The 11,067-nt window shown below is 32.0% G+C and overlaps 1 protein-coding gene across 1 annotated transcript; it reads right to left on the bottom strand.

Annotated features, from left to right (window-relative positions):
- Positions 1–666: 666 nt before the first annotated feature.
- LOC103132723 (trichohyalin-like) lies at positions 667–5,373 on the bottom strand. Its single transcript, XM_016667554.1, has 4 exons — positions 5,205–5,373; positions 3,378–3,485; positions 2,282–2,377; positions 667–1,031 (listed from the first exon to the last, which is right to left on the bottom strand). Exons 2-4 carry the CDS (start codon positions 3,466–3,468, stop codon positions 715–717), a joined length of 504 nt encoding a protein of 167 aa, XP_016523040.1. The 5' UTR covers positions 3,469–3,485; positions 5,205–5,373; the 3' UTR covers positions 667–714.
- Positions 5,374–11,067: the final 5,694 nt, after the last annotated feature.

The following is an 11,067-nucleotide window of genomic DNA, read 5'->3' on the forward strand; positions in this document are numbered from 1 at the left end:
ATTCCATATTTTTGACTTTTTGCAGTGCGTACAGATGATTAGATTCAGGAAGAGATCGTGCCAACATAACAACCCTGGAAGAAAATAAAAACTGATCTTACCTAATACCAAGAAAACAAATTACAAAAACCAGCAAAATAACCTAACGATCACATAAACATGAAAAACTGGGATTAAATAGAAAACCTCTCTCCAATAAGAGAGTCTGACCAAAAGTTTTCTTTGTATTTTAAATACAAAGAAAAAACACTTAAGCCTGCAAAACAAATTAGCATGGCAGTCAAATGGCCAACAGACACAGAAGTGGATTAAATAGAGCCCTACTCATTTATGATTTATGTTTAATCCTCCATAATGAATCTTCATCTCCTGTTTAGCAGTTTTATGGTCATAGTTTTACATTTTCACATGCAGCTCCTTGCAAAGATGAAATGATCTTCTCTCCTTTTTTTGAGACAATTTCAAATATGAAAATAAATTTTCATGAGAAACACTTTCAATCAGTTTTAAGGGAATTAATTATTTTATTCATATCATGTGTTATTAATGATCTCAGTATTAATGATCCTATCTTTTTAATCATTATAAATGTTCAAAGACCATTTTATTGAACATGTTCAATAAAAAACATTTTTAATAAAAGGAATATGGAAAAACAGCAAGAAAATGGGTTTGGGGTTCTCATATTATTACATTTAAAAAAGTTTAATTAGTTCATTTTATTTCTCTTGCCATCTGAATCTCTATAGGTTCCAAAACCTTTTCAATGTTCAGTAGCTGTCTTTCATATTTTTTCTTTTTCTTATCCAGTTTCCATTGGGTTTGTAGTAATTCTTCTTTCTTTCCAAAAAATGATTCTTTTTTATCAGACGTTTGTTTCTGTGTCATTTTGTTCTCTACCGACTGAAGATCCTTTTTGTTTTTCTCCCTTTCAGTCTGAGCTTCTTTAAGCTGCTGTAAAAGATCCTGTTTCTGCTTCTCCAGTTCATCTTTAACTTTGTTCTGTGCTGTATGTAGTTGTTCATTCTTCCCTGTTGAAGAAAATAAATAGACTTTAATACTGCAGTAACAACATATTTCAGTAAAATGTCCAGAATGTTACAAAAACAGAAACATCAATTTAGAACTGAGTCTGAAAGTACAAAATTTAGACTCTTGACCTTTTAATGAATAGAAATCGAAAACCATCTGCTGTTTTCAACATTTCTAATTGTTTGCATTCATTCTGAATTTCCTACTTATTTTACTGGTTTGACAACTAGATGATGAAATGAAGCAGATCCAGATCAGTCCTGATGAGGCATCACTAAAATGTTACAATGCCAAACTTTACGTTTTGTTGTTTCAATATTTTTAGAAAATAAAATGATAACTGTCTACCATTTATATGATTTAAAGTTAATATTTTTATTCAATGTGCAGGATATCATAAAAACCTGAGACCATCTTGAAGAGGATGAAATTTTGAATCAATAAGTACATTTGAACTGTATCACACAGTGAGTAACTGAGTATCAGACCTGAAGAGCTTGTAATTCTGCATAATGGATCTAGTGCATTAATGTTACACCCATGAATTTCTTATCATGTTTTTATTTCTAACCATCTCTGTTCTTCATTCTTTGTATTCAATGAATTTATGTATGTTTTATTGCTGTTTTTAAATATTATCTTGCATTAAAATTATCCACAATTGTATAAAGGTCGTCATTTTTTAAATTAATCGATCTTCAACATAAAATATTTTATTTCATGTTGCACTATTCCCAAAAACTGTTCATCTCAGATTTCAAGTTTGATTTAGTTTCCTTTGAGTTTAGCTCTTTCATTTCTCAGTGTGGACAGTAACTGTTTCTCTTTTTATTCTTGTTCTTGTATCTTCTTTGTCAGGCTAACATTGTTTTTTGTGTTGGAAACAAAAGATACAAACATGAATACATTAGGAATATAATATTCCTCTTTTATTTGGTTCATTTATAATACATTTCATCAATATTTTTCTTTTGACTGAAAACAAGGATCACTTGTAAACCTTTTCTCTTTTAATACGAGAATATCTACAGTCATTTGTTTATGATGATAATGATGATGATGATAATTAATATTATTATTATTAGTATTATTATTTGACTAGTCTGGATTCTTCTTCTCTGATTAGGTTGAGAAATGAAGCAGAACAAATTTTGTTCTTCTGGTGAATCATCAATACACTGTTACCATCCAGATTATATCAGTTGTAACTAATTAATTTGTAACATTTAAACTTTATCTTTTAGCTTACCTTTTTCCTTTTCCAGTTCCTTGTTTTTTTTACCAAGTTCCATCTTTAACTGCTTCTCTTTCTCTTCTAGTTGTTTAATTTGCTTAGTCAGATCATCTGTTTGGGAAACAAAACATACAAACTTCCATTTAGCAGAAACAACATCTTATAATCAAATGTTGAAAACATTAAAACTGAGTGTAAATGAAGACATGTTGCTCTGGAGGAGAATTAAATAGTAAAATAAAATCTATATTTAGACTATCAAATGTTATGACTGATCACTTTCATAACTGATCTGCTTTCTTCTGAATTTAATACATTTCTAGTGAGAAACATCAATAATTTTCTTTTGAGTGATTAAATTGTCTCTTCTGTTCATTACTTTGATAATCAGAATATCTAAAAACTAGAATCGTTTGTTCATGTTCAGTCACTGTTTTACAATGATTTCCTTTATTTATCTAAATTCTTTCATTGTGTTTTTGGTTTTTTAAAATCATTTTCTGTGTCCTGTTCAACTGTGAGTGTCTGTGATGCCCTGTCCTCCCTGATTGATCCCAGCTGTGTCTAGTTCCCTGATTACCCTCCTCGTGTATTTAAGTCCACTTGTTGTCTTTGTCTCTTGTCAGGTCCTTGTTTTGTGTCCCGTCGTCATGTCAGTTCCTTGTGCTCCTGTGTTTACTTTTGGATTTATCATTAAAACATCATTTATTCATCTTCAACCTTCGGTCTGCCTTGTGTTTATCCTAACCGTCAACCACAAATCATGTCAGGAATAAAACATTGCTCTTTTATTTGGTCCATTTATTCTGAATTATATCAGTATTTTTCTTCTGGGTGAAAATAAGTATATATTAACCTCGACTTTTGATTATAAGAATCTCTTATAATCAAAGAGTATATAGATTATTATATTATGTATATAAACAAATAATATAAAGTTATTTTATTATTAATATTAATATTATTATTATTATTGATCCAGTCTAAAATTGAGGCAAAACAAATTTTGATTTTCTGCTGAATCATCAATAAACTGTTACAATCCAGATTCTCTCTTTTGTAACTAATTCATCTGAAACATTAAATATTTAAACTTTTTCTCTTAGGTTACCTTTTTCCCTCATCAGTTCTGCTTTGCACTCTTGAAATTCTTGTTTCCACATCTTTAACTGCCTCTCTTTCTCTTCTAGTTGCTGTGTCATTTGCTTAGTCAGATCATCTGTTTGGAAAACAAAACATACAAACTTCCATTTAGCAGAAACAATATCTTATAATCAAATGTTGAAAATATTAAAACTGAGTGTAAATAAAGACATGTTGCTCTGGAGGAGAATGAAATAGTAAAATAAAATCTATATTTAAACTATCAAATGTTATGACTGATCACTTTCATAACTGATCTGCTTTCTTCTGAATTTAATACAATAATTTTCTTTTGAGTGATTAAATTGTCTCTTCTGTTCATTACTCTGATAATCAGAATATCTACAAATTAGAATCGTTTGTTCATGTTCAGTCACTGTTTTACAATGATTTTCCTTATTTACCTAAATTATTTCATTGTGCATTAAATATCCTCTATATCTCTACAAAGGTTCTCACTAATTAGTCTTCAACATAAAATATTCTGATTTCATGCAGCACAGTATCCAATAATTTACTCTTCATCTCAGATTTCCAGTTTGATTTTGTTTAATTTGAGTTTATTTCTTGTATTTCTCAGAGTTGATTTAGACTCTTTTTCCTTATTTTTTTCATTATTTTCCTCAGCTAGGCTATCATTCATGGTTGTGGTGAAAACAAATGTTAAATCAAATACAGCAGAAATACAGTCTTATCATCAAATGTTCAGAATACAAATAAAACTGAGATTAAATTGAAAAATGAGAATGTATGACATTTTAAATATTTTTTTTTCCATTTTGTCTCTTCTGTTCATTACACTGATTATCAGAATATCTACATTATAGTCATGTGTCTGTTCTGTCACTGTGTTCTAATGATTATTTTTATTCAACCAGATTTAACTAAAAATGTCACTAGAGCTGTTTTATAATTTTTCCAAGTAGGGCTAGGTATGGAAAAATAAAAAATAAATAACTTAGATATTCTGTGAAAGTAATTTAAATCCCAGTTTGGTCTCCAGAAATGTTTAATTTTTGGGTTAAGATCGAACACAAGACGCATTTAAAAGGCTACTGTAACAAAATGACAGCATGCTGAATGTTCATTTCTACTCAGTTTGAAAACACGGACTTCAAACTTTATAAAAATAGTGTTTTTATATTGGTTTTGTTTTTTATTTACTTCAAAATAAAAACCAGAAATATGATCAATCATGTTCGCCATAATGTGCGCATTATTCGCATTTGGGGCTCATTGAGTGAATATTTTGTGACCAGGAAATCCTTGAATGCAATATGAATTCCATTTTCCGATTTCCTCAAATGTACCACATTTCTAAAACAACCAATGAAAATGTATTGACGGTCTGCTGGGGCGTGGGGAGAGAAGAGAGGAAACACGTGGCGCAAAAGGCTCTGTAGAGAGTTTTGGAGACGGGAAGAGTAGAGCGCAGTGACGGTTTGGATGAGTTGTTTGGACTATAAGTGTGTTAGTTTTAGTGCGTAAGTGTGTGTGCAGTGTTTGTAGGAGTTTTGTTGGTCTGTGTGTCAAAATAAGGCATCGCTACATGACTGCAGAGCAATCCGTGAAGAAGAGGAAGACGGCGCGTCGACGGACCATTCAGACATGGAGTTTGATTTTGACAATGAGGTTTTTTCTTTCTTTGTTTACTTGGGATGGAATGTTTAAAATAATATAATCACAGTAGATGCACACTGCACCAGATATTCAAGCTAATTTCCATCTCCAGGTAGACAATCCTCCATTTTCTTCGGGGAAGAGGAGCGCGAAAAGGAGGAAGAGGAGAACCCACCCACTGTGTCCAGGTGTGGCCCACCCCGCAGAAGGCACCACAGAGAGACCAGATCCAGAAGCTGCAGCAGAGACGTGCGGTATGGGCAGCGGAACACGGGAGAGGAGATGCAGCCCCTGTTGTGTTGTAAGCTGGAGAACACCTGGGGGCGCAGGTAAATCTGCTCCTTCTACAGGCCTAAAGACCTTTTTTTTTTTTTTTTTTTGCAGCTGAGATTGCAGCAAGGCTTGTATGGCAAGCCGTTTTAACATAAATTCTAAAAATGCATTTTGACTGGACAAAACTACATTTTGACTATCCGGAATGGTAATTTAAGATATCTGTATTTACATTCTGACTAGTAAGAATAATAATTCAAGATATCTCCAATTACATTCTGACTAGTCAAAATTCCTTTCAAGATATCTCAAATGACGTCACTGGATCTGTCATTTGACGGGAAACATATCCGTAATTACGATTTAAGATATCTTCAACACAATTATGACTAGTCAAAATTACAATTTTAGATCTCTGAATTAAGAATGACGTGAAGCCCCTTTGTGGTGTCCAAACAGTTGCCTGCAGAATTTCATGTTTCCTGCATAAAATTGTCAGTAAATGCCACAAATTAGAAAGAGCTCGACAATGTTGGAAATGCAGAGATAGCAAAACTTCATAAACTGCTTCTGATATCTGCAAAGAATTTCCTGTTTATTAATTCCCGACGAACCGAATGCACTTGAAAACAGCTTTGAAAAGCTAAAATTGTTACTGTCAAACCATTTTCAACATGAAAGTGATGCATTTTCAAACATTTTTTTCCCGTTTTTTCTATTTTTCATTGTTTTACTAAACTTTCAAATTGCTACGTAACCAGAGACGTTTTGACTAGACAGAATATCAGGATATCAGTAATATCATTCTGACTACCGGTAGTCGGAATGTCAATTTAAGATATTGTTGAGGAAAAATTATTATTTTTAGTGTTTAATCCTTTTAGAACAAATGTCTTAATTTTGAACATGTTTCTCTGAGTGGTTTAAAATTAAACTATTGCTGGGTAAAGTACCAAGGAAAGCGGAGAGATCTGCAGTAGAGCTTCTGCTCGGACCCCTGTGGTCTTATCAGAAAAGACAGGAGACCATAAATTAACATATGCAGGAAGGCGGATGACAGTATCATTTAAATTACTGTGAGAAACAGGAATTTACCCAGTTCACGAGAGATCTGAACCCTTCCGTGGACATCTGGGATGGCGTAAAATGTTTTAAACCACTAACATTTAATTTGTAAGATATTTTCCTTAGATATTAATAGTATGTTCTGACTGAAAATTGTAGTATCTAGTTTTAGAATCATTAATTTAGTCGATGATGAATGTATTTGAAATTGTATTGTTTCTGACTATATCAGAATCAAATGAAAATGTTGTTTTGTATCAGAAAATTGCTCAGGTTTATGGTGAATGTTTGTCTTAATTTTTATTTGAATATTATATTAGGTTAGAAACAGGAATTGTACTCCATTATTTTCTGTTGATTGTATGTATTACTTTTTGGTTTTATATCAGGACTAAACCTTGGAGGTGCTGAGTGCAGAACAAATTGGGTTTCTGGAGATAATTTTTCATTGAATTAAATAGAGAATTAAAGGGTTTGTTCCCACGAGAATCTATCTGCAGGAAGAGAAGGAGGAAGGGATGTCAGGATTTCACAGATACCTGTGAAATTACCTTCCTCTGTTTCTCTTTGCACAGATGGCTCTTGAACAACAGGAGGTCAGACAGCCATTTCATTCCTTTTGTTTAACACAAAAGAGCAAAATGTCTTTGATCATGGTAATAAAAAAGGGAGGTTCTATGTTTCTCAGAAGCTCAAAAAATAGCTTCCAGTTGGTCAAGCAGAGATATGCCTTATTTGAATATATTAAAGAGGAAAACATGCCTACAAGTATAAAAGTTTGTGCTTAAGGGGAATAATTCAGAAAAAGCTGATTTTAGTTTGCTATCTTTATCGGTCTTCTTGTCTCAGGTAATCAATGTATGTTTCTGTTTTTCTCCAGTTTTCTGTTGTATCTTATACTTTCTTTTGATTGGATTAAATTCTGCAATTCTGTGACGTCAACACGCATTGTTGTGTTTTGTCCCAAACGCGCCACCGTCAAGAGAACTCGGGATCCAAACAGGAAGAAGGAGAGCCAGATTCTTTTCTAAATTTAATCACATAAATAATTCTTCCTTTACAATATCTTTAATAGAAAAGCTGTGTAATTCAAGATATCTCCAATTCATTTAGAGATATCTTAAAAGGAATTTTGACTAGTCAAAATTACAATTCAAGATATCTATAATTTAGTTTTGACTGGTCAAAACTACATATTTCCTATCCAAAAATACATTTAAGATATCTTGAATTATTGAGTCATTAGAGATATTTTTTATTAGAATTATGACTATTCAAATCCAGATATCTTGAATTTACTTCATGACTAGTCATAATTGAATTGTAGATATCTGAAATGTGTACTTCAGATAGTCAGTAATTAATTTTAGATATCTTGAATTGAAGTCTCCATACAAGTCAATGGTAAATCTGACGTCATTTTGACTAGTCAGAATATAATTAGAGATATCTTAAATCTCTGAAAAGTCTAGTCACAAAACAATTTGAGATATCTGGAATATAAGGGCGGTAAAACCGAATTTATGTTAAAACAGCTTGCCATAAGGCTTGTGACGTGCCGCCTTCTCTTTGACAGAAACTGTTTTGATGACTGGCACAACTGATTTGTGTGCAGACCTGTTGGAAAACCCATTTTGTAGATAGTTGTAAGAAAAAAAAACACGAGACATTGAGATGTTGGAGAAAATTTGTCGTGGAGACAATGTGCCACATTTTCTAAATAGTTGTATAAAACTCCTCGGAAATTACACACAATTTGATGTAAAACATGTATTTAAATTGGTTTTTGCAACATTTTTACACATGTTTATAAAATGTATAAATTTACACATTTAGGTTTGAAAAATTATTTGTTCAACATTTTTGTGAATTTTATATTAAAAATATCAATATTTTTTCTACTTGGATTTTAATTTGTGTGTTATTTGTGGTCCACTGTGATAATGCATTTTGTCAAAATGAAACAAACACTGTAAAATGATAACGCTGAGGTTGTGCTGAAAATAATGATACCAATCAAGGTAAATAGTTTTTAAGGTGAAAATATAAGGGAAAATTCAAAATTGGTCAAAAACCATTTAGGCCATTTAGACCCCAGACAAAATCTATTTTTACCAACAAAATACAAATACAATTCACAAACAGTTCAAATGATCTGTGTTCATCTTCACTCTGATGCCAAACTATCAATAAACTTTTACAGTTTATTCCTTTTTTGTAAATGATTAATCTTTAAATATTTTACTTTCACGCTGCACAATCAGTGACTTACATTTCTTGAAGTTCTTTTTTTGTGTTTCTTTATTCCAGTTCCATGATCTTCTTTGTATTCCATAAATGCTTAATGCCTAATTACTTTTCTTTTTTAGTTCATGTACAACATTTCCACCAGATGTAACAAGGCTGCATCTTTGAAGCTAGTTAGTCCAACAACAATTACCTTCCACAGTGGTTGACTTGGTGTTTGTGGCTTCAGTCCTCCTTGTGTCATCCTGCCTCGGTGGCTGGGACTGTGAGCTCTTAGACATTCTTATAGACACAAGAACACACACACACACACACCTACACGCACGCACACACACACACACACACACACACACACACACACACACACACACACACACACACACACAGATGTTTAGATTCAGGTGTTTGTCAGATACACTCTGTTGGGCTGTGGTTGCCAATGAATTCACCTTGTATTTCCAACAATGTCATAACTGTTATGATTATTAATGCATATGTTTTTTTGTTGCTGCAGTTTCTCAGTTTTGTTTTTTCTCTTCCTGCAGATCTAGAGGCAGATTTCTAGTATTTTCATTTGTTCTCTCTATACTCATTACTCTCCTCTCTTCCTGTCTTTCCCACTTAAACATTTTCTCCACCTTTCCCTCTTTTTTTCTTTCCTTTTTGTTTCTAGGTTTATTACATTTGAAACAATCCCAAAGAAAATTCTAATAAAGTTTCATATGTATATCAAGTGGAGCATCATGGCCAAATCCTTAATGCTCTGATTGTGAAAGGAAATCTGTTGGGCTTCACTTTGACACTTAGACAACAATCCTTAGTGTCTCACTGCCAGACAGAACAAAAATAGAAAAAAAATATATTTTACTTTCTCACTAGCAATAGCAGGCTAACTCTCTTGGGCATTTTGTTTGTAAACATTCAGTGTCTGAACAACAAAGCGGATGAATAAAAGATATAAAGCTGCATAAGTTTATTTATTAATCTATTAAAAAATGTCTTATTTTTAAAAAAAGAACAACTCCAGACACATCTAAGAAAATGTGTGCAATGAAGGTTGAACCAAGGAAAAGGAGGAGCAAAAATTAATACACCATGTTCTGTGTTACTCCAAGTATTTTGTTCAACAGAAAAGTAGAAGAAGACTAATCCTTATTACCTTTGTGAAACTAAACTAAATTGTTTAGTTAATTTTCTAATAAAAAGAAACAAACTATGTGAAACAAATTATTTTGGTTTTATTTAAATGTAAAGTGCAACCTGTCTTGATTACGTAGAAATGTTATGGTTTCCATAAAAAAGCTAATTAGACAAAGTGGATTTCTAACTTTATCTGGCAAAGAGATAAACTTTCTAATCAAATTAAGAAACTAAACATTAGTAAATCTTACCTGTTGTGTTCAGCGTCAAACCAGCTCCTCTTAGTTCACATCAGAGAACCAAGGTCTAGGTATATAAAAATGGTTTCAATGTCCTGCTTTACAAAGGTTGACACCACACCCATGTTGCTTTAATTACTGTCATTAAAACCAAAGGATCAAATGTTTCTACCTGAGGATTGGTGAACTCTGAACCTGCCAGAAAAAAAACAGTTTGGCAGTAACTCAGATTAGTTTAACTTTGTTTCTGAATCTGCTTACAGATCAAGATAAAACAGGGCAACATTTAACTGCTGCAAGATAAAACCTGCATTGTTTCACAAAGCTGCTGTTACCATGGAGAGATCACCATTTATCAAGAAGCACAAACAGAATCACTTATCAGAAATCAATCATAACGGCTCATAAACTAGATAGAGATGTAGAGATTTATTATGTTTATCTTCTTCAAAATTTTATGTTGGGAAAATAAGTCAAATATTCTTTTAATGTTAAGTTGAAACTGAAATTAAAATCTATGGCTTTCAGAAGCTAAAGAGTATTTTTTTTTTTAAATCAATGATTCAACAACTAATTAGTAAGTTTCTCTATATTTTACATAGAAGAAGTTGGATGAACTTATTGGTTGTTTCCAGCAATAAACTACATAGTTTCACAGAAGTTATTAATGTGTGATGTGTTTGTTTTACTTTACTTTTTTCTAAGAATAAAATGTATTACTTAGATGAGCAGGTAAACAAGAGTTTCATGAATATATATATATTTTTAATTACTGGTAATTTAAAACCAAACAGGAGTTTAGTTAAGTTAAATTAGATTTTATCTGAATCTGACCAGAGTAAATCTGAAGAAGCAACTGATATTTTATTGCAGCTGTTTGCTAAAGGCAACATCAGAGTTTCAATAACTGATTTGCATATAATGTTAAGAATAAATAATTAGGTGTTTTCCTTTATCTCTTTTAGCTACAAAAAATGCTAATCTTTTTAGCTAATTGCTGTTTATGTGTATATATATACACTGCTCAAAAAATAAAGGGAACACTCAAATAACACATCCTAGATCTGAATGAAT

This window comes from Poecilia formosa, unplaced genomic scaffold, assembly GCF_000485575.1.
Source record: "Poecilia formosa unplaced genomic scaffold, Poecilia_formosa-5.1.2 Scaffold1246, whole genome shotgun sequence".
NCBI lineage: Eukaryota > Metazoa > Chordata > Actinopteri > Cyprinodontiformes > Poeciliidae > Poecilia > Poecilia formosa.